The following is a 24,658-nucleotide window of genomic DNA, read 5'->3' as shown; positions in this document are numbered from 1 at the left end:
GATAAATATTTATGCACAAATATTTATGTCTTACAGTTTCGCAATATATCAATATTAATGATTAATGATCTGCATTCCACACTTTAATAATTTAGCAAAGATAAATAAGTCATATTTCGCCCACTCTATAAATATGCAACAGATCTGGAGAAATTTCTGTTGTCTGCAGACTATCTCTTGTTGATAATAGCAATCACTGGAGCAATGTACACTGAAAGATTTGTTAGTTGTTTGCTTAATCCAATTAATATTTCATAAGTTTGTGAACATGAGAATTACCACTCCAGCAGTGATGCAGGCACCACACGCAGGCTGGGTTTCCCCAAATGCAATGGTCAAAGACATTACTTCACACAATAAAAACAGTAAGTTTTAAAATCCACTATTAAGTCTGAGCTTTTGCTATGAAGCAAAATCATAATATTCAGACTGAGGTGTTTTTTAGACTCTAGAGTTAAGTTAAGTGAAATTTATGCAGTAAGATTGCACCAGTCTTTTGGATATGTTTGCTAAAATCTTCTGCACGCCATCCAGAGATCTTCTTCAGCGTCTGAGGTTCGTTAATCACACGCCCTGTCCCGGATTGTCTAAAAGGAACCATGTGGAGTAAAGCAACATTAACAAAAATGTTAATAAATACCACCACACTTCTCTGAAGCACGTGATGACACGCTTTTCTTCCCCCTGACTCATGAAGTTTGATAAGCTTCGTGGTTTTCCAGTGGAAACATGGAAATAACACTTGAGAAAACATGAGACGGTATTAATAATGCATTCTGCATCATTATGCTACAATTTAAATGAGGGTTAAAGCTCACTGCTTTACTTGTACAAGACCAATTGGACATTAAATATACAACAGAAGCATTTTTCCTCCACCATATTCACTCATTCATTGGATGCATTTTCAAATGCAGTTCAAGGTCACATACACTATGAGACATTTAACCCCTTCTGTCCTGTCCTGCTTGCACTTCAAGTTTTTATTTCAGCTTGGGGAAGCACAGTGTATCAAAGGATACGTGCATCTCGATTAAAAATGTAATGCAAAATCTAATCTAATGCGACTAAAACGTTTTGAGCTTATTACTATTATTATTATTATAAAGTGCGTGTTTCTGTAAGAGCAGGTAAGCTCAAAAATATTCATAATCAGGTCAAGGTCATTTATGCCATTCACTAATTGTTACAATGTCAAATTCGAGGACGTTTGATAATCTAACAGTGCAAATGCGCCGTTTTCTTTGGACTAAGGTGGACACAAGGTGTAGGTGTGCGGTTCGGATGACGCTCGTTTCTCTACCTCCTACCGTGAACACCCCTCTCCTGCAGTCCAGAGTGCAACCTGCGTGCTTTTACAGCAAAATGGCGACAGTCTAATAGAAGGAGAGAAGACGGTGTCAGGCGCAGTGACAAACTTGAAGACATGAGCGCTCGTCCTGAGGTAGGTGTTACAGATGCGCGCAGGGATACGTCGTAGCAGGTGCGGTCATTAGTCGGTGATGTGTCACTTATGTCGTAGGTCGCTGTGAAGGCAAAACACCGCAGTGAGTGATAACAGGCGGCAGCTTTGTAGTCTTACCTTAACTTAAGTTGCTTCACTATTGCGACACTCACTCTTTGTCCAAGATATCGCTGCTGGAGTTTCTCCGTCTGTGGGAAGAGCAGCAAGCTCGCTGTCGCATAGCCAGTCAAAGTAAAGTCACGGCTCTTAGCTAGGGAGCTTTTTGCTGAAAAGAACAAGACATATCAAACTGAGTGATGCAGGACACTAAGAAAGTTTTAAGCTGCCAGAATTGCCAGGGGCTAAAATAGAATTTAATTCAAAGAGCATGCAGGGTTTAGACCCTAAGTTGGGCTTTTAGTGGCTGAGCTGGCAATACAGTGGAAAAACACTACTGGAGAAGCATTCGTTAAGGGAATAGATGCATGAGTGAGGTTGCATTTGACCTTGAGTCATAGCAGTGGCTATGAACTAAATGCATGTAGTGTACTGGGAACGATACAGCATCCTGTAGCAGAAGCCTGTACTAGCTGTCACTGGGTGAGAGGTGAGGAAGTTCTGTTAATCAGTTAACCCACAACACCCAGTCAAGATGAGCATACAGTAAGAAAACTCTTTCCTGAAAAGCAACAATGAACTTATCAAGAGGGCGCCTCATGTGGCGTTTGGAGAAACATTGCTTTATTATAATTTTGTTTAGTTATGAGCTCAGATTTATATTTATAATGAGTGTTTCCTGTGATTTTAGGGTTTTACAATTTTTTGCTGTGAGTGTGCATCACATTCCTGTTATCACCTTTATGCTGGAGGTTTAGTCAAATCAAAGTGTAGACCTACATAAGTGAGTCCATCACTCCCTGCAGGTGTCTAAGGAGGAGCTTAAACAGCTATAGAAAGAAGGCAGCTGCAGCTTAACAGCCTAGTGTTGGTTTTACCGCATTAGTATACCGCAGAGAGTAAAGGAGTCAACTGCTCGACTAAATAAATCAGATGGTTGAGGCATGTTATCCACGAATTGATTATATGTCACTTGACAAGGTCAAATATTTTAACCAAGATGCCTGAAGTCCCTGAATGCACAGCATAGCAAACAGTTACGTGTTCTCTGTTGGCCTGGCTGGCTGCTTACACAGCTATAAATGAAGACACGTGGGACTTCTTAAATGGGAGTACACTGGCCTGAATTAGCAACTCAGCTGAGGAACAGCTGCAGAGATGAGATATTTTAGTAATCAGATGCTCCGACCAAGAATTTGCAGGAATATATCAGACGGGAGGTTTTCATAGAACCACATTGACTGGACCACTGTAGTGTTTCTCTTGGTGGTGAACATTTCAAGCCCAGTTCAGTTTCCACTGGGCCTGAAACCAGATATTGTTTCATTATTCTAAACCACATAAAATGGTGAAAATGTCCAACCCAGTTTTTCAGAGTTCAAGATGACGTCAGTGAGGGCTTGTTTTAGCCACTCAGCAGTGCAAATGCTCAACTACTGCATAAAACAGTGAAAAGCAGGAAATCATTACATTTAAAGCTTGAGACAAAATATTTTTTTTTTTTTAGCATTTTTGTCCAATATTTTATGTAATGTGGTGCAAAACATTTTGTTAAACTAGTAACTGCTTAACTGACTAAAGACATTTTAGCTCCAGTTGACATATTTCTTAAATTTTAATCCTCTTTGACAAAGCTTTTCCTGATTTTTGGTAAATGGTGAAAGGACTGATTCTTATATAGCACTTTTCTACTCTCCCGGAGTACTCAAAGCACTCTATACAACATGCCTCATTCACCCATTCATACAAGCACTTCTAAACACAAGTGCAAAGTAATCTACATTCACACGCATTCACACTCCGATGAAGGGCAGCTTGGGGTTAGTATCTTGCCCAAGGATATTTGACATGTAGACTGGGGAAGCCAAGGATCAAACCACCGACCTTCCAATCAGTAGCTGATCTGCTCTACCATTTTTGTGTTCAATTTAAAAATAATGAGGGAATGCGTGGATATCGCCTGTTCCTGATAACTGTGGTGATGCTTAAGTGTGATTTCTACCCGCAAGGAAGTCTAGCGAATTATACCAAAGCTATACAGCCATGCCTTGACAATATATCGGGGTTGTGACTAATTATTTTCATCACTGATTAGTGTAAAAATTATGTTTTTTTTTCTTGCCTACAAATTTTCCGAAACCAGTAAATAATGAACTTGATTTGTGCTTGATATTGTAAATATTGCTCTATCATTTTCTGTTGGGGCCCCAGAGAGTCAAAACCCTCTTTAACAGGTTAAAACAAATACTTGATTTTTTACTTACTATTGATGTATTACCTCGATAGTCATGCCTTGTCACATTTTTATAATGAGGATTACGAATCTGATTTTAAACTGATGCTCTGTTTTGAGAGTCACATAAAATGACACGTGATCTGTTTGTCAACAAGAAAATCAGCTCTAAAATATGCTGACAATACTTTTTAGCTTCAGAAAATAATAATTAGCTTCTTTAATATATTTCATAAAACAAGTTTCATAGACTATTTTTTATAGTCTAAAAGGGCGGACAACCCTAATATGGAACATGGGTAGGGCTTTAGCCAAACAGAAGCTCCACCCACCTGCTTTTTAAATCTTTTTGTTTGGGAGAGAGAGCCAATCAGAAAAAGGTGGTTCAATGAGAGGAAGCTGAAACAGCTTGTTTCTCACAATCTGCAGGATTATTTCAAACAAAAAGGCTCCTGTGATATTCATCAAATATGCAATGTCAGTTTATGACAAAGTGAGGTGATCAGACCACTTCACTCAGTTAAATTGCAAAAATAAATTTTTACGCTTGCGTTCTCATTACTCTCCCAGTGATTTGATTTTAATATAAATAAATAAGTTAGCTAACCTGGTCTTATTGGTGGATCCCAGGTTAAGAAAAGTGCTGCTTGTACAGTGTGTGTTAGCAGAAAGAGATGGAATTAGATGATATTTCATTCTGCGTGGTCATTTTTTTTCCTTACATCTGTGTGGATTGCATTTACTGATGACCGAGTGTGGTCAAGTTGGCCCAGTGACATTTGCAGCCTTAATCATTTTTGGTTGCTTGGCTATTGCATTTTTCCAGTAATACTCGATCATAGCAAGTAAAACAGGCAAAAGAGCTGAAACACCAAAGGCAAAAAAATTCTTACAGAAATAAAGTTGGTTAACTTGAAAATTATTATTGCTTAAGTTCGCACAAACAGTGAAGATTTTAACAGCTCCAAAACAATAAGAAAGCTGCTGAGAATGGAGACATATCCCCTCCGGCAGTGTGTGTCAGATGGACTCACAAAATCTTACCAAGGCTTCTCCCCTCATGTGATCCGTTTAGTGTGCAGCTTGTCAGCATAATAATTCTAAAGATTCTGAACATTTACCTGCTTTTGGATCTGTTAGAGGTGTTTTATGAGAACAGTGTGGAGTAATTATTGCTTCAACATACACTGATAAGTTAGGGCGTTCTGATTTGTTCTTTTGTTTTATTTACTGCATGATTATCCATATCAAGCTTTTTTCCATATGACAAAAGACAGGAGCATTAATAGGATATTGTCTCTCTTTAGAAGTCATAATGATCCATTCATGGTTTAGTATTCAGACAAGAATCACAACAAGGTGACATGCAGTGAAGCATACATGTCCATAATTCGTTTCAAAGAGCCGCTGAACTGAAATAAATGTATTTGAGCAGTAAAGGCGAGCTTAAAATGTGTGTTGATTGTGTTTTAATTGTAAAGCAACAAAGTGTGTGTGTGTCTAACTTTCTTCTGCTATCATTATTCTAATCATAATCTCAGAGCATAAACCTAAAATGTGACCCTCTCTGAGAAGGTGTTATCATGCAGAGGCACAGTCGCGTGTCTCCTTACCAGCTTAACACCTGAAACTGTAGCTCAGATGTGTGAAATGCTCTGAAACTATAGCTGGGTGTGATTACCAGTCAAATTAAATCTGAGATGTCAGTTACATGTGTCAGTGCTTCCACTCCTACTCTTGGCAGGTTGCGGGGAGTGACAAGCTGGCTGTTGATTATTTTCCAGTGTGAAACAGAATCACTGACACACAGTTAGTGTTTACAATCCCCGAGTCTTTGTTTAATTTCCTTAAAATATAAGTGACTTTTGTGATTTCTGATGTTGGAATTGCCATGACACTGGCATCGTACCGTCAGTAAATACTCAGCTGACTGCTGGATGCTATGTGCTTCTTCTCTGTTTGTATTAGCGAAATGTCAGTAAACGGACTAGTAAAATCGAATGAAGCACAGATGTTGCAGAAGCTGTTTGTCTAGAAGTTTTGTCAGCATTCTGGTTTAAAAAGCAACAATTTTGTAACATTACTATTTTTTGACCCAACAGATTAATGAAAAAATATGGCATGGTTTCATTACACCAGGTTTCACCAGCTTTCATACACAATGTCAGTAATCATTTGGCAGCCTATCCTAATGTAATAAGTCAAACTCCCTGCAACATTTTAGCTGTCTTTAACAACATATAGTGATGTGAAATGGCATGCAGTTTATAACAATATGAAATGGGTTGGATGGCATCATAGCTTTAACAATGCCATGTTAAGGTTCCACCTCTTTACATTACCTTTTTACCTTTTGTTATTGGCTCCATCTCTGAAAGTACCCCCGGTTTACGAACCTTATTTTTAATATGAGAAAAGATTGGGTTTCAACCACTTAACGGCAACCGAGAGTAGGATTTGTAACAAATCGATTTTATTTTTTCTGTGTTTTTGCGTTTGTTTCTGCAATTTAAACTCTTGTTTTTTGTTTGTCTTTGTCCTGCTTCATTCACTGCTGCCACTTCTGCTGCAAACAGTATGAAGATAATGTGAGAGCTTTTCATTTCCTTGATTTGTGACGGCAGCTCTACTGTGAAGGATTCTTAGAAATGTATTGTAGATGAATACCTGGGGTTAAAGGTGCATGCTCGCATTCTGATTCTTTGACACGTGATACGTTCGGATTATATAAAATGCCTCAAATAAGTCGCTTTTGAACACAGTTAATGTTGACAACTTCCAAACTACTAATTTACTTTCTTTTTTAGCTTCAAGTTTGTAATACTTTTGGTCTTCCTAAATCTAAATTTACATATAAATTGAGTGGTACCCCCCTTTTAAATAGTCATGGGAGTGACTTCTTCTTGGAGAGGAATTTCTTTTAAAGAAGAGAAGGACTTGAGCTACTTGAATCTTAATTCACTGGCAGGTGAGATTATTGCAGTCCATCAAAGGCTGATTGAAGCACTGAGCTGTCCACAATCCAGTCTGCTGTTCAGCCTTTGCAGATCAAGCCCTCTCTTATCCTGTTTCACTCGGGCTGTGGACCATTTCCTCCACTAAGGGGCAGAATATGATTACTGATACTCTCAGCCCTCACTCTAAGAAATGAGACACTGAAGAGCATCATCAGTTAACGGGGGTCTATGTAGTCAGTGATTAATATAAATAGGAAAACTATAACGAGTTGATGTTGGTACATGTTTTTTTTTCTTTTTTTTGTATGAAACCTTAAGATAAATAACCTAAAGGAAAATCCTTATAAGATTCTAATTATATACAGTTATGACTTACATGTAAGAACATGTACAGAAATTAAATCAGCACAGATCATTAAGTGCACAATCATTCTGTCTTAGTAGGTTGGTTTTAGTATATTTGCATGACTACATCCGAACTACCACAACCTAAAATATACTTATCGCTTATATTCCAAGTTTGATCCAATGCATACAAGTCTGCAAAAATGTCAAATCAGTATGGTCTTGCATTTATCCCTCTGAACATTTCACAAGTCCAAACAACCTCTATCTTTGAGGGTTGGGATTAGCGAGCTTCCATTGTACATGAGCTGCGAGGCAGCTAACCCTTTCTGTGATACCTATCTGAGGTTGAGCTCAGCACTTCCCTCATTAATTTCCCATTTATTCTCTGAGTTGGATGTGATATTTTACAGATTTGAGCATGCGGGGCACAGGTTAGGTGCAATTATGCTGACGGAGGGCTTTTACAGACATGCTCAATGAAATCTGGAGTGTAGGATAATACATGTAGGAAGTTATATAGTGATTAACCTTCATTTCAGTCTCCTCGGCGATCTCTAGGAGGCAAATCCTCCTCCAATCAGCTGTTGCCAGGTATATTATCCAGCCTTTTAAATGACCTTCAAAATAAAAGATAGTGGCAGGCCTGCTTCTTCTAGAGCTTTTGAAGCATTTATTTGCCCTTTTATGTTGTTCAGCAGCATCTTTAAACTACAGCTCACTCCCAAAATCTTTATTGGTAAGGCTATACGACTTTACTGGACAATTTCATGTGGAATCTTTGACCAGTAGCAGTGCAGTGGAGAAATGTTCTGTTTCAGTGTTTGTAGCAGAAATACTGAAATAAGCATAGCAACTCCTCAGGTTGTCATTAGAAGCTTTAACATTGTAGCATCACAATCAATATTTGACAGAAGTAAAATGTTGTATATTAGTTTATGCTTGTTTTTTTTATGTTTTCAGCAAGTTTCAGTAGCTGCAGGTGCAATGGTGATGTTGTTAGAGTGGTTTTGGTAATAACTCAAGTAGACCTAAACATGTATATAGTATTGATTTTTGAGTTTTATACCAGATTCAGAGAAAACTATAACCAACCTCTAAAAGTGACCTTACTCCAGTTGTTATCTTTAATCTATTTATTTTTAGTATGGTGTCAGCAGCTACAGTAAAACGCAACCTTTATAACAACGCACAGAAAAAATCCTGTTAATCTGCTAATGATATAGAAAATTATGAAAGCTCCAAAGTCACAGTTATTAAGCACCATTAAACTGATTAAATACATGAATGTCATAATTTTCTAGTTATTATGCAAAGATATTTAACACAATTAAGATTTAAACTTCTTATCTGATATCATGACATTATAATAACGTGTAATCGTTTTTCACAAAAGCAGCATGATTGATGAAGACACTTTTAGCTAGCTTGTATTTTTCTGCAATTTTTTTTAACACTGATGTCGCAGAAAGCCGCCTTTCACAACAATGGCTGTTACCTCCCTCGCCCCTCAAAGAAAGGACATTTTTGAGCCCCTTTGATTTGGTCCGATTTGTTTTGATGTGAGGAGTGAGTGGTTTTTAAAATCTCTTTAACTCCCCAGGCCTGGCCCAGCCTCCCACAGGGCTAATGACCGTAGCTTGGCCTGTGTTGAATAATACAGATGCTTGTGAGGTGCGAGCGGGGAGGAGGGCAAGGGGTTAGACACGGGCCCTCCTCCTACAGTACACTTCCATTGATAAGATTGTATTAATTGGTATGAATAGAGAGGGTTTTCTCCCTCTCCATGTATACATTTACTATTATACTCATTAGCTTCCTGTTGCCTCCCAGCGAGTTTCTCCTTCACATCCCCCGGGGTCTCCTGGGAGGCAATTTGCATCTCTCCATGGTGTCTCTCTGGGGTTATTGAGGAAATATTAGCCTCTTTTCTTCTGTGGCCGACCCTTTGATTTATTTGGAGCTGGGGCTGATAGAGTGGCACTCACATGTTAATGACCGGCGTTGATATAGGGTCTCGGTGCAAGACGACTCATTGATCCGAGTTGAAAAGGTACAATTGACAAGCAGTACTGAATAATCATCTTACACGCATCTGTGCGTGTGTGTCTGTGTATGTGTGTGTGTGGACCTTGAGAAATGACAAGGGATTCCCTCTGCTGTCAAGGCTACTGTGCTCTAGCTGTCCACTTTCCCTGATAGTTAGATAAACAGGCTTCTGTGGGCTTCTGAATTTCTTGCGACTTTTCGACAGGCACAGTTTTGGCTTCTTTGCAGCTCGTGTCATCTCTTTGACCTCACGTGATCACAGTGGCACTTATCTTAGCCGCTTCTAGGACTCTACAACCAATCAAAGGCTGCACGACGCACTTGATCCAGTTTCTGTTTGGAGTCTTGGTCTAATAATAGAATTCAAGGTGACTACTGAGGGATCACTTTGGCTGCCATTAATGAGTGCTGAGCCCCTGCTACCTGCCCCACCCACTCACCCCCTCAGTTTCTGCCATGGAACGCTCATATTATGTGTTAAAGAAAGATAATGAGAGATTTCGTCCTAATACCTGCGATGCTTGACATGCCTCCGAATTTAAGCTCACTGATGTCTGCTCGGCAATGTGGAGCCCGTCCTCAATTGGGAGAGCAGTTTGACACTGACTCGCTTTCATCTGGATGGTCACATGTCTACAGTGAAGCAGCAGCAACAAAGTTTGATATATATGTATATTTCATGTTTTTTTCTCGTCTCAGCCAGAGTGGAACGCATCGGCCTAATCATAGCAACATCTTCTGTCTTGCTTAGTATTTATATACTTTCAGTCATATGGTAATAATAACATTTAATAAAAGCCAACATCCTAACTGCCACTAAATAAAAATACACACCACCGCCATCGCTGCATCTTCTCTGCATACTTATAACAGATTAGAGGTTATGTATATCAATTGTGCAGCTCATGCATATTGTTATGAAGGAGAAATGCAGGAAATGGAAATGTGCCATTTCAACGCGCCAGCACAGCTTGCCAAAAGCAGGCAAGTGGGTTGTGCTTGCGGTGATGGTCGGGTTTGTTTTCCTCTCAGTGTTGGGAGATGAGAAGTCATGTATCTAAACAGAGCAGATATGATGTTTATGAGAGCCATCTGCTTGGCAGCCCTCCTGTGCCCACTGCCCTCTTCAACGTGAGAGGAGCCTCATTAAAAAAGTCACATGCCTGAGAAATTTCTAAGCGCTGTGTTTTTTTCCCCCCCTTTTAAAAGGAGTGGAGTTTAAAACTAACAAAGCCTTGGGAAATCCCCATCAGACATCCCTCCCTTAATCCATTTAATTTTGAAAGGTATTGTTTAAAGCTTTAAAGTTTATATCGTTTAATCCCTCTCCAACACTACGGGCACCAAATGAGGCCGTGTCAGCAGCTTGAACAGATATAATCTACTCCACACAACAGAAAATCCTCCTTCAAGACAAGGTTGCATGGGTTTCCTGTGAACTCACTGTTTGATGTTTCTACCTGCTATTGAACATGACTTCTGTCTTAACCCAACTGTCACTCGCTCCCTGTCCCCTTTTATCACTCCGAATGTTCTCGCTTCACCTTTCTTCATCAGTAAATCTACCATCACAACCATTTCACTCATTCCCGTTTTTCAGGAGAGGGGGCCGAGGAGAAGTTTGTTGTGGACAGGTTCAAGAGGGTTTTCTGCCTTCTGTTGTTCATATTTTTTTCAGACAGACTCTCGGTTTCTTTTCTTTGAGTCCCATTGTCTCAAAATGAAAACTTTAAATTCTCCACTTATTATTTCTTTGTTTAGGCCTCCCACAAATTTATTTCATTCTATTTAATTACAATAATTTACACAAGAAGAGTGATGCATTTCCGTTTGCTAAGCATAGAGTTCCTGCCGGCTAGTTGAAAAGGTTAGCATAGCACAAAGTAAACATTGCTAAAAAACTGTAAGAAATTACACCTGATGTTGCTTTTACAGTGAACTTTTCTGAGCATTAAACAAATTAGATTTATGATGTGTATTAGTGAGCTGTAAACCTGCTGATCGATATTATTAAAAGGCTAGAGCAAGGCTAGCAGTCATGCTTCTAGCCCTTATGCTAAGCTACATGTTAACTTTTGTCATTATCATATATGGCCACATCACATGTCACATGATCTAGCTGTAAGTACAATCACAATTACAAACATAAAGGTTGGCACTAAATTGAATCTGCTGGGAAGACATCAAGGATGCTCTAGACTTTCAATAAAACGTGAACATATTAGTCTAAACTGGAAATACTGGGAGCCAGTTAGAGTTTTAGTTGGTGCACAGTGCACTCAGAAGGTTTTGTCTTATTACACTGAAACTTACGTGGGCTGAGAATATAAAATTGTGCATGTAGAGGGGAAGACATTGTTTTCAAGTCTTGTCTTCGGGTCTGGCTTTAAAAGTCAGATACAGTTAATAAATCCTACCAATTAATTGTTCATTTTTATAGTGTCATTATGTCATCATAGTGCTGTACTGACTAGAGAGGATGCAATAAAATAATCGATTTAAGTTTAGTAAACCAAACTTTTATTTTAAATTAATTTGAAAATAAAAAGGAAAAACAGTGGGGACCAGTGATTACTTATTTAGGCACAACCACAGCTTACGTGCCCATCTGTCTGGCTGCTTATTGGTTGATGTAACAGGCTGCTGTCTTCTGTCAAATACTGAACACAGGCAGGCCAAAGAGCCATAGTCACTGTAGATGGCTGCCGCTTAACTAAAATGTTGTTTTTAGATCTTAAAAACCATAATCCTTATTTTTTATCAACTCTTCATAGTGAAGTTGTGTTCCAAGACTGGATGTATCCCATATATGCTAACAGTTTTTTTTGTTTATACTTTGCGGGACTAAGAGACAAGCCTCATCTTTAGTTCATAGATGTTAGAGTCCCATCTAACGCCTTGAAAAGAATAAAACTCATTCCTTTGAGTGACGTCTTGCTGTAATACTTACCTGTGAGCTTTTATTCTTGTTTTCAAAGCATGCATTACCATTTAATGTGTTCATACTATAAAGAACGTGATATTCTTTGGAACATACCTTCTGTGGTACTCGTATAACATGTTTTCCTTTAGTTTATAATTTGAGTCGTATAACTCCAATATATATTTTCACTCAAGCAGTAAATTACATTGTTTAGTTATCAAAGGCTTTGTGTAATTACATTTGTGCAATTCAGGATGACAGAGCTGATAGTGTCTGCACAAGACGCTGGCATACATAATCACAGGCGAAATCCCATTAGGGAGGATGGAGACCATTATTATGGAAATGACCTTTGGGTGACAAGAATTCAGGGGGATAAAAGAATACTATGTAATCCTGACAAAGAGGCTGTGTGAAGCCACTTGCTCTTTATTTTCTCTTGTGCAAATTTAAGAAATTTATGGTGTTTTATGAATGTGCAATTGTGTTTTGTAGTGTCACATTCCTTTTTTGTGTGTGCAAGAAGCCAGTTAGTCTGCTTGAGAAGTGAGATTTGGCAGTGCATTGCTAATTTCATCCTGCCTTTCTGGTGTGTGGTACTGTGGGTAACTGCAGGGCCAAGATAGCAGAAGAAAAACTTTACGATGTGTTTGTTTCTCCCTTTTTTTTCCCCACCGTGGCACCTTCGTTGAGAACTTGCTCACCTTGGGATTACTGGATTGTCAAGCTGAATCTCCGTCTGTTTGTTTTGAGCCACGCTTTGATACTCTCACACTAAAGAGGCAGCTTCATAAATTCACATTGTGTCAAATAAATCAATAGATCCTATTAACTGAGGAAGTTGTGTAGTGCAGTACTTGAGGGACTGTGCCCCCCCTCGTTCAGGCATTTCTCCAGCAAAGGCAATGGCAGAGGAATGTAAGGTTGGCTCTTGATCCATACAGACAGCTCCAGCAACAGAAATGGTTTGGCTGACTGGTCTCAGTTGGTCTTTAGTGTTGTCTCCACTGTGCTGCCAGCCTGGGTCTTCAGCTGAACAAGAGGAATGAATTTGCTTGGACATTTCCAGCCTTACAGTGCCAACCTCCTGGTCAATCAGTTTGTAGTCCTCATGTGACTTAAAGTTTAGTGTTGCAGTATTTTTATTTTATATTTTATTTAATAAATGTCTGCTTTCACAAAAATGGTACAACAAATATTCTACACCTATAGCCAGAATTTAATTCTTTACTTCACTGGCATGAGATGAATAACATGGCAATGTCAATTCTAGATGTAGTTTCAGGCAAAAATATGTTAGAACACCAAAACAAATGTCCAAAAATGCACAATGGAAAATACACCAATATTTTTACTGATATTTTCACCACACAGAATCGATCTTCCTGAATACAACTTTAAAAAGAAATAACATGAAAGCTTGCCTGAGAGAGTTCAGGCTGTGCTGAAGAATAAAAGTAGTCAAATATTGACTTCCAAGCTCATTAGAATTGTACAAATGCTGTTTGTGCCTTAAACTGTATATTATATTTCTGTTTGTTTGCACATTTCAATAAATTACTGCACCCACTGTATTTCCCACTGTATTGTACCTGTCTCATCTCAAAGTACAGTCCCTTACTTAAACCATATCTGTTGTGTTATATATTATTAGGCAGCATAAACAAATACATCAACCGTATATAAAAGGCTGCATTCACATGTAGGATAAAGATAAAACTCCCCAATTACTCGTATTGATTTTAGCACGGCTTTTTCCATCACAGCCGGGATAAGTGCACTCTCCTACACCTCCAACACCTACTGTCATCAGCTAGGCACATTCTTTTTGATTTCGCTGGTGTAAAATAAACTCTGTGAAAGACATTATGTAACATACTTTTGCACATAGCCTCTCTCCTGTATTTACCATTTTTAGAAATGATATAAGCTCGGGTTTCTTCATCCGTTGTATGTCTTCCTCCATATTTTCTGTCTTATTAGCCTTTGATTTTCACACTTCACTTGACCTTTTGTTCTAATGATTGTCCAAAACAGCAGAAATGACTGGAAACCTAGACCGTCATCGCACTGCTCCAAGTTCCAGCCTTATAACATAGATGGCTCATGAGATCTAGAGAAAATAATGACAGAATTTAGCTAACAACGTGTGACCTTTGCACTCTGTCATTATAATAGAGGCAGGTTTTTGACTCTAGGAATATCTGTCTGCTCTCACAGGAATATTGGAACATGTCTAAAAGAACATGTAAAATTACTCCTTACCTTGTGTACTAGAACAAGTAATTTACAGTCGAATGTTATGCTATTTTCACGAATTCGGATTGTTCACAGTAGAGAATGACAGGAGGATGAAAGGGAATAGAGCATGACACGTGCTGTAGTTGAGAGCCAGACTCAAAGCTATACCAACGTGAGTACATGGCATGCTTCCCAGCCCACCAAATATCAGAGCGTGCTTCAGGAGATCAAATTAACCGCATAGCTTGAGTTAGCTTGAGTCATTTTTACTGTTAGTGAAGTGAAAATCAGTACTTTTATTTTCTAAATGTGTAGTTTCTGGATGAATGCAATGCAACAGTTTTGTAAATAGCAATCATTAATCAATCAGCAATAAAAATAGTTGAATATGGTGCATATAGTATATGAAGTGTTAGTACCAATAATGCTGCATTTATTGTAGTTCTTGGAGGTTTAGCTGTAGTATATAGAGAATTGCATTTGCTAGACATCATTTTGTTCACGAGATGAGATGCACGATCGAAGCTGTAGGTGCTGGAAGAACAAAAAAAATGTTAAAGACTTCACAATAAAAGAGAGGTGTTATATTGTTTTCTATTGTGTAACAGAACACAATGATGAACACAAAAGGGATCATGATATTGCTTCTAAATCTCATTTACCAAACTGAAAATACAAAGTGAGAGTCTTGGGGAAAATAGCAGACAGGGTTAGTAAAAGCTCACAGCAGATTGATCTGTGCATACAGCTTAACTGTATTAAAGCTCATAATCCCTGTAAATATCTTCAGGCAAGGCAAAGTCAGCCTTTTAACATTGACTAAATGAAGTAAATAGAAGCAAATACATTTTTAAAATTTGCTTTTCTGTTGAGCCCCTGTTCTTTATATATAGAAGCGAGTTGTGTGAGTTGGCTGCTAATGAGGCTTGCACATTTTCAACCAAGATATTTTGATGGTTTTGCCACCCTGCCGTTTGGGGGTAACAGTGAAGCTCGCTTTAAATGTAGAGCGTCTGTTCCCCTTTCGAACCTTTAACACCACAACAGATGGGGAGAATATGGAGCTCGGAAGGTTTTACCTCTGAGGTGGTAACAGTGAAGCCACTCATTAACACTGAATTTACCACTTCGTTAGCAATGCAGCTTCCTGTAGAGAGCGACCAGCCCTGGATGTCAAATCCACTGAGCATATGTTTCAGACTAAATCTGCTCTGGACAGCAAAATATAATCTGTTATAAGATCCAAAATGCACATTTTTAGTTGTAGTTATTTTTAATAGCTCAGAGCTATTTGGTTTCATACTGTCCAAATAAATATGGAGTAACTGTGCTTTCAAATCAGCCACTCTTAAACGAATTTGTATGCCTGTCCACGTGTATGCGCCAAAGTGTATGTTTTCTTTGTGTGAGTCTGTGTTTGTATTTCAGACAGATTGTGTGCCTGCCAATTTGTCAGGATTCAAGTAACAACAGTCTCATGCTGGGATCTGTGTTGGCACCATCACAGAGTGATAAGACGCAATATGATCTCATTGGAGGTGTACTTTGTTCCCATGGAAATTGGTCAATTTTAGCAGGCGACTGAGAACTTTAGGTGGAGAAGCAGGAAGGTTGTATCCCAGAGGTACGCTCACATAATTAAGCATCCTCACCAGGGTATTCAAGGCTAACAGCAGGGTTTGTTGTGAATAGAGGTGGCGAAAGAGGGTGTTGGAAAATCATAATGCGGCACAGAATAATACCACTCTCATTTTACAGAGCAGTGGGAATAGCCCAAAAGGAAAAAAAAAAAGATTTTTTCAACAACACCACATTGTCAGTGAGAATGAGAGAAAAAGAATTAAATTTTACTATATTATGTGCAAGAGTTATCTTTTTCTATTTATACTGTGTATACACGTGTAGATATGTATAAGACGTTGCACGCTTTATTTGACTTGCTCAAAGTTTGCAGAATAATTTTCTTCTTCATATTTCAGAAAGTATCGCTGCTATGTCTGATCTGAAGCTGAATGCGCAAGAGGACAAAGACGTGGAATCGGTGTCTGACAGCCCAGGTCGTACTCGGGAGCCATTACAGACTCACACATTCTCCCCGAAGAACAATGCTGCAGGTCTGTCCTCAGATGAACACGAAAACCCTTTAAATGGAACCCAGCCGAATCCATTTGTATACAGCAGTGTCCCTGCTGTTCCCCATGCAGACAATTCATTGCCTTCAGGAGCACTTGTTAATGGACCTGGTTCACACCCCAACTCAGAGGTACACTGTGTCCTGAACAAAGGCACTGTTTTATCCAACAGTGTCCTGGATGCCGTGTGGCAAGCGGAGAAGGACACGAGCCCCGAGGTGTTACCACCACCTAGTGAGCTTCAATCAGACGCTTGGAAGAACACAGTGGGACCCGACGTAAAAACACCGGCCACACAGCCAGGTGTCAACACGCCACTGTCTCACTCGGAGGAGAATGAGTCTAAACTGGCCTATTCCACGCTGTCAGGTGACAGTGCAGAGCAAATGCACATTAGCCAACCTTTGACAAAACAGACAATAAAAACAAGATCTCCACGGGACATGGAACGGTCTGGAGTCTCCTTGGATGATTATGATAATACTGAAGTAATCAGGTGGGATTCAACAAGAAAATGCTTTTTGCACAACGACAGAAGGCTGGAGACCAAAGTGATGCCCCAAAGAGACAAGAAGCACAATACACACACGAAAAGCATGTTAGGCTGTCTTGAAAAGGTTAACAACAGCTACAGACATTTCTGCAGTGGTAATGATGTTGAAAGTGTTGACACTGGCAACAAAGATGAATTTTTGGGTACACAATCTGACATTAAATATTCAGTTATGCCATTCAAAGACCTTTCTCGGAACATAGCTTTAGACTCTGAGAGCCATATTTATAGCACAGCGCAGGGAGGCAGTAATGAGGAAAATGACCCTGAAGATGAAAACTGTGTTAGTCCAAAAGTGGAACAGTTGAAGGCAGAGCAACTTGAACGAGATTCACTTTTCTTTTCATGCACAACATGCAATGTTAATTTCAAGGAAAAAAGACATTTCCATAGACATATGATGTATCATTTAGGCAAGCATAATCAGGTGAACAGTGAGAATGATTCACAGCCCTTTATATGCGGAGAGTGTGGGCTTTTGTTCTGTGATAGCAACTCCCTCATGAGGCACATCATTATTCACCAAGATAGGCTGGAAAAACTTATGGAGGAAATTGAAGGTCTCAAAAAGACTGAATTTGAAGATGGGGCCACCACAGTGCCGTGCTCTCGGTGCACGTTTGGTTGTAACTGCCAAAAAGTCTTTGTCCAGGGTACCAAAACACATGATAATTTGAAGCACTACTACTTTTGTGAGGAGTGTAATTACATTTCCTTGACACGGCAGACACTTGTAGCACACTTACATGTTGCACACCTCAACACACACCAGCCTCAAAACAGGAAAATGAGTCATACTAATGATGCAGAGGGAGCACAACATGTTCCGTTTCAGTGTAAAATGAGTTTTTTCCCAAGGAGAGACAAAGTAGTGTTAGGAAAACATTCTGAAATGCCATATGTTGGCAAATATAAAACAATGGCCCGATGTAAACCAAATCTATTTAAATCTACTTTAAAGGAAAAACTCGACCGTTCCACTGAAAAGGGGGATATTCACATTCAAAAAACTGTTGACAACACTGTAAATTGTCATCAGTTTAAACCCAATGCCAGCTGCACTAAAAGCATGCTGTCGCCATATTTGTGGAGAATCGACAAGCATGGAAAGTTACTCTTACAACCAGCAGAAAAATTGGATGTGGAAACCGATCTCACCTGTGTACAAGAAGATGCTGAAAACAATGACTGCAGGGCTTTTGGCAGCTTAAAGCTGGCAAACCGTCCTACAGCCGCTGCTTTTACAGCCAGGAAGCTTAAATTGGACCAGATGTTCTGTCAGGGAAGCAAAAATGACCCCGTAAACGGGAGTTTACAAGTACAAGTAAGCCAAAATTCTCCATCAATGGGAAAAATGACTACACCTTTGCATAACACTACTGAAAGAATGAATGGTAATATATTGCCTGGGCTTAGCCAGAGGCTTAAGAAACAGTGTGCAGTTAGGGAGTTAAAGAAAGGCTGTGAGGGTGATGATAACTTCAGTGATGACACCAGCGAAGCTACAGGCAGCTTCTTGGAAAGCAGCGAGAATGAAAGGAACTCATATGCTCGGAGGTATTTGAAAAAGAGGCAGAGCTTTACAGCCAAACACCAAAGCCCCCACGCACTCAAGGTTGAAGATGATGGAGATGAAGACTGCAGTGACATAGAACAGCTCATAATCAAAGAGGAGCACATTGAAACGACAGTGAGTGATGATTCCACAGAATTGCCTAATACATCTCCAAGTGATAGTTTTGATATGTCCCCCACACCATCAGTAAAACATAAGCCCTGTCCTTACTGTCCCGCCACGTTTGAGTCCGGAGTGGGTCTGTCCAATCACGTGCGAGGACATCTTCACAGAGCTGGGGTGAGCTACAATGCCCGGCACATGGTTTCACCGGAGCAAGTGGCGTTGTGGGACTATCAGCCAAGAATCCGCAGAAAGATTTCTACTGGCATGAGAAAAAAAGGTACGATTATTTTAACAAATAATAAATACAAACCGAGTCTGAATGGACTGTGTGCCAAAACTAATATCCCTAACACCGATTGGCTCATTATAGCCTAGCTTGTGCAATATTAGGTGCCTGCACATACTGTAGAATTTTAGTGTAAGCGTGCCACCTATCAGATGTGTTCTGTATGTCCTTAAATGCTATCAAAAGATGAATAACATTATATTTTGTAATTTAGTAAGAAAATCATTTTGCATTTTTGATAGGAGAAAGAAATGGAGCCAGGGATGTGTTGGAGCAAGCATCTATAATCTTAATCAGTGGGATTGCATATTGCGCACCTCTCTATAGAAGCTTTGGTTAATTACTCCATGACAGAAGTCAAAGTTCTTCAAAGCTCCACAACCATTTCAAAGTGGCACTTCAGGATATGGTATAGGGTTTACGATTTAGTATTTCTGTGATCGGCAGTAGGGTCTATTATATGACTTACATATAAAAGCAGCTATAGAAAATCTATATCTATAAAGTTTCACATTCCAAAATGTACACTAAAAATAGCTTTTTTCTTTCCTTAAATTGTGACACACTGTTCTTATATTACAGCTGTTAAGCCAGGAACTCGAGGACAACACACGTGTCCTGTGTGTTTGGAATGTTTTGATAGCAAAACTGGCATCTCTAACCATGTGAGGGGACACCTGAAACGAATAGGTACAAAGGTTACCAGCAGCAGTAAGTCTCCGCTGTGCGCACTAAATGAATTGCTACAGAACAAAACGGAACATTGGAACAACCTTCTGACTAAGAGTCAGTTCTCCTCTCAACCTTTAGCCCCTCAGAAGTTCATCTGCAGCAATGGCCTCTTTCTGATGCAGACAAGCATCCCAGGGAAACTCCAACATGTCAAAAGGAGTCTGCATCCCATAAAGAAAAGCCTTGTGTGTAAACACATGGTAGATAACCTCTCAGAAAGGAAGAAGCTACATGGGGAAGCAGAAAGAGGCACTACAGCCACATCAAGCACTTTAGTTGAACTCCTCAAAGCCAAACAGGAAAGTGTGGAGCTTGCAGTGAGCCAAGAAGCCTATGCAACCAGGGTGATCTGTGAGATGACCAACGATTATATGGCCAAAACAGAGATGACCAGTCGGGAACCAAACTGGTCTGCTGGTATGGAATCTTTAAGTCTAGATTTGGACAGCCATCATACTGTATGTAAAATACATCATTTTTAAATGTTATGCAAAACCAGCCAAAGCAGAAAAACAAAAGTTGAGGTATCATTATCATGCATTTAATAGATCATATGTAAGACAAGCTACTGTATGTCAGTTATTATATCATTAAGTGTAGTTTATTGTTGCGTTTTAATAGTTTTTTATTTAATTGTCTTTTTATTTCTCATTTAATTGTTAGTAGAGGAATAGCATGTTGACCCAGGCAAACGCTAGGCTTGCATAAAACATAACCGCATCCATATCATCAACAACTTTATATCTTTTAAATTCAGAGTGTGTCCTGTTTTTGAGCTGCCTTCACTTGCGTCAAAGCCAACTAATTCTCAGATTTTAATTCATATTTTATTACAAATTTACCATGTCTCATCCCAGATAACGTGTTTATTGTCGACAGAATACAGTTAAACAGTGTGAGAATTGTTCACAGTCATTTGATTTGTGGGAAAAACACATTCTCTGCATAGAATGCCACCAAAGTGCTTTTGAAGTTCATATTAAAAAAACATGAAATCCTCTTGATGTTGTGTCACAAGCCCATCATCCACGAATCCACAATTTTGTTTAATGTCTGTCCAAATCAAATTTTCAGTGAGGTACTAAGGAGGACAAAGCTGCAGTGTACTTCCCAAAGACGTTTTATCCCATGTCTTCTGTCCTAAAGACTGATTTAATGGCAATTTGTAGAATAACATTTGGGTATTAACGTAAATGCACCACCGAGTTCATTTCTTCTCACCTCAAGGTCAAGATGACTCTCAAATCATGTGTTACTCACATTTTTGGGATATTTTTCTTTGACATACAAATACACTGAAAAGTAAAATCAGGTTCTTTAATTTTTGAAAGATCGTTTGGGATATCTACTGAACTATGCCAGATATCATTAATCATTAACATGCAGTCTAGTGTACAGCATCATTGTTGCCAGTTTTCCTGGAAAATGAATATATCTGTGATTTTGTGTGTGTGTCTCTGCGTGTGTAGTTTAGGAATCCTTTGTGACTCCCTCGAGGTGGTGAATTGTATGTGAAAAAAGTCCCCCTGAAGACACAAGATTGTGTTAAACTTTACCAGTAACACTTTCCAAACAGGAGAGTGCAAATAAGATGCTTAGAATGCAGCCAGGTGGAAGAAGACTTTAGCGCACACTGGGACTAACAGTTTATCTGATAATAAAATTAATGCATGAACTCAAATATATTCTATATTTCTTCGTAAATATTCAACTTCTAATGTTTGTAAACTTGGATTTGTCACATATGGTATCATGCGCAGGCTAAACTGTATAAAATGAATATATAACCTAAATATTAGGGAAATGTAAAATACACTCACATCATTTATTTTATTTTTCAGGGGAATGTGACTCAAAAAAGATTTATATTCAGTGTGACAGCACCTTCCCCACTGTTTCCCAGCTTCCTGGTCATATTCAAGCAAATGCACACAGGAAGAGGATTGCAATTTTTGAAGAAGAAGGTAATTTCTGTTGAAGTAAAATGAAAAGCAGATGATATTTGCTGTATTTAGAGACAAAATGTTGCAAAATGTGCATTTAGAAGTTCATGTCAAGGATAAACGGATGTATTTCTTGAGATAAAGAATTCTGGTGCTTTTTTTTCTAGACTATGATTTTAGGAAGAAGAAACCAAGACAAAGGCCGGAGCTTAAAAATAATAATTTACCTTCACTGAATACTGAGATGTGCACACTGACCTGCAGGTAAAAGGAATGAAAGGCTACATACACAGTATTTCAACAAAACAACGCTTAAACTGGCACATGTATAAAGGACAAGCTGGAATATTGACATTTGCATGTTTGATGGTTGCAAGCAATTTGTCTGCACCCAGTTTTATGACTGTATATTTGCACACCATGATGTCACCCAGTGGTTTGTAAAGTCCTGGACAGCTCAACTTTTCTTAATAGTAATTACCACATTGCTCTTTTGGGCCAGAAGGAGCCACTCAGAGAAGCTGTTTGGCTTTGAGAATGCATTTAGCTCAAACTTGCTGCATATACCTGGTAGTTCAGCTAGATCTAACTTAGATTCTAACTATAAACAAATCACTGAGGAGTTTTTTTGGAACCGAACTACCACCTGCTGCAAAGGGTTAAAAGTCCAGAAACTATCAACGAATACTCTAGGAACTTAAATTACGGTTTGAATATCTATGGAGAAAGGACTGAATGTAATAGTTAAGATATCTGTGGAGCTTGGGGGAAAGCAAATAAAATAACGTCCGTTTTGCTTTAGGAAATGTATTGCTGTCCAGGAACGTGAGATCATCCAGTCAAAGAGGTTCTTAAAATATAGTGACTATCAAGTGTAACAGGTAGATAAGACTGAGTGTCATCAGCATAACAGTGATAGTGAACTTATGCTCCAAAAGTCAAGTTACAAACACAGCCATGGTTTAGTAACTTCTATTAGTTAAAGTGCCCATGTCTCTAACAATGCCATTTTGAAGCCTCAATGAATTTTATATAGTTATGGAAAAGACTGGAAAACTTGAGAATCTTTGATTACAATGTATAGAATGAATAAAACTACATCTTAGTTAGAAGGCGTTAGAAGAAATGCATGAAGTCCAGAAACACTGACAGTTTCTTTTGGTGTATCTCTGCAGATTCTGCGACCTAGTTTTTCATGGTCCCTTTTCCATTCAGGAGGACTGGATCAGGCATTTACAGAGGCACCTTCTACACACCAGCGTACCCCACTCAGGGAGAGGGATGGTAGAGGTTTTAGCCCTTCATCAGAAAATACAACTAAGCATGTCTCACGAGGACCCAGAAACTGGGTAGTTTTACTTCCAGATCCCTCCAGATCTATGTATTTCTCTCTCTCGCTCTTATTCTCCCTCTAGATATATAGATATATCTATATATATCTATACCAGCATGTTTCTGGAAAGAAGTATTTTAGTTATCCAGGCTACTATATAGTATAAATTTTCTGTATATTTGCAAAAACTTAATTATGGCATATTTTAATGCAACACTTTGCCTCAGCTAATACGACTAATAGGATTCCTGTTTTTTGACTGCAGTATAAATTATGCGCAACAATATGTATGATCCAAAAAATGTTTTTGTCATTATATAAGTGCCTTGTTAATTCAACAAAACAACTGCTCAAAAATCAGATTTTTGTAAGGAGGTTTTCATTATAATACAAAAACTTAGAAGGAGCATTAGTTAGAAGGAGAACTGCACTTTAAAAATAGACAAGAATTTGAATGTGTTTCATGTTTCATTTTCTTTTAGAGATAATATTCAGTGAAACTGTTGCTCTACTTGTACGCACAGTACAGAGTGTCATTAGTTTGTGGATGCTTTGTACAATTTCACCTCTGTGTACCTGCATCAGAGACAGAATTCTTCTTAATCCAAATGACATTCAAGACGTTGGGACAGCTTGTTCTGTCATCATTTGTTCTTTGCTTTAACCTTCAACATTCAGCTTAATTTCTGAAAACTGATTCTCATTGTTAGGCACAACAATAGCTTTTTATGAAAAACCCTCTTTAGTTGTAACAAAAGTTATATTATTTTCTATGATTAGCTCTGTGTTTCCAAAGGTGCTGTCTTTGGTTCAGTGGAAATGTGTTGTAATTAGAGACATCACGCTTAAAATTCATACTTAACAGTTTAAAGACGGAAATACTATGAACATTACCTATTATCCAAATTCACTTGCACTTAAATTTGTCACAAATTTTGCATGACAGGACTTCTGGCTATGCGCTAAGATAAATTTAGGTATTTCAGCATGTGAATAAGTACTTTTGCCAGGTCCTTTCAGTAAAATGTAGTAGTTTACCTTTTTCTTAGTACATTTTCATAATTGTATTCTCTACATTGTATATTTTAAGAACAGCTAAGGCTTTGACGTGTGTGATCTAGTCTGGCTGAACCTATTGCCAAAGCACTTACCTCAATTGTAACACTTTTGATTTATACTATATTAAAAGCCAACAAATAGTATATTTAAAATTCAGAAATTTAGATTTAGCTAAATCAAACAAATGCTTGCTCTGGTTTTACAACCAAATGCCATGAAAGGATAACTATTTTATGCATTTACTTGCCTATTTTGAATATGGAAAACTGCAGATATAGCATCTCCTAACATGTTGTACAGTTTAGCTTTGTATTAATACATGTTGTTGAATCAATTTAAGAATTCCAATTTGATTTGGATTATATCTTCTGCAATCAAATATTCATACAATTCTGATGAAACTTGCATGCAAATATTTGTATAGAAATCAGCTCCATTGATATTCAGCATGTGTGATATGAAAGAAGTGTTGTAAATTTAAGGAATTAAACACGTGTTTATTTGTTGATGCTGTGCCAAATTACATTAGTGACGTTTTTCAAGATGTTTTTAATCTGATAAAAAGATCTTATATGATGTGATACCATGCTTAGAGGAGCATCTGACTCCTCTTGGCTGCACTGGCATTAT

The 24,658-nt window shown here is 38.5% G+C and overlaps 1 protein-coding gene and 1 long non-coding RNA gene across 5 annotated transcripts; one reads left to right on the top strand and one right to left on the bottom strand.

Annotated features, from left to right (window-relative positions):
• Window positions 1-1,764, bottom strand: LOC143415074 (uncharacterized). Its single transcript, XR_013095683.1, has 3 exons — window positions 1,618-1,764; window positions 1,304-1,526; window positions 1-587 (listed from the first exon to the last, which is right to left on the bottom strand). It is a non-coding gene; the product is annotated as an uncharacterized LOC143415074 (long non-coding RNA).
• znf644b (zinc finger protein 644b) lies at window positions 1,251-24,534 on the top strand. 4 transcript variants are annotated; one of them, XM_076880436.1, is made up of 7 exons: window positions 1,251-1,444; window positions 16,289-18,684; window positions 18,799-18,952; window positions 19,544-20,110; window positions 21,535-21,657; window positions 21,804-21,900; window positions 22,812-24,534. In XM_076880436.1, exons 2-7 carry the CDS (start codon window positions 16,303-16,305, stop codon window positions 22,987-22,989), a joined length of 3,501 nt encoding a protein of 1,166 aa, XP_076736551.1. In that variant the 5' UTR covers window positions 1,251-1,444; window positions 16,289-16,302; the 3' UTR covers window positions 22,990-24,534. The 4 variants fall into 4 exon arrangements, with proteins under 4 accessions (XP_076736551.1, XP_004552941.3, XP_076736549.1 ...); XM_004552884.3 differs by having other exon boundaries at window positions 16,289-18,952; window positions 19,544-19,672; window positions 19,772-20,110; XM_076880434.1 differs by having other exon boundaries at window positions 16,289-18,952; window positions 22,852-24,534.
• Window positions 24,535-24,658: the final 124 nt, after the last annotated feature.

This window comes from Maylandia zebra, linkage group LG23 (genome assembly GCF_041146795.1).
Source record: "Maylandia zebra isolate NMK-2024a linkage group LG23, Mzebra_GT3a, whole genome shotgun sequence".
NCBI classification, from domain to species: domain Eukaryota; kingdom Metazoa; phylum Chordata; class Actinopteri; order Cichliformes; family Cichlidae; genus Maylandia; species Maylandia zebra.
Note: the sequence above shows the minus strand (reverse complement) of the source record. Positions and strands in the feature narration are given on the sequence as shown.

Coding starts and splice junctions, on each gene's coding strand:
- znf644b (XM_076880433.1), top strand. CDS start 16,303: ATGTCTGATCTGAAGCTGAATGCGCAAGAGGACAAAGACGTGGAATCG. Junction 18,953..19,543: donor TACTGGCATGAGAAAAAAAG/GTACGATTATTT, acceptor CTTATATTACAG/CTGTTAAGCCAGGAACTCGA. Junction 21,658..21,803: donor TGCAATTTTTGAAGAAGAAG/GTAATTTCTGTT, acceptor TTTTTTTTCTAG/ACTATGATTTTAGGAAGAAG.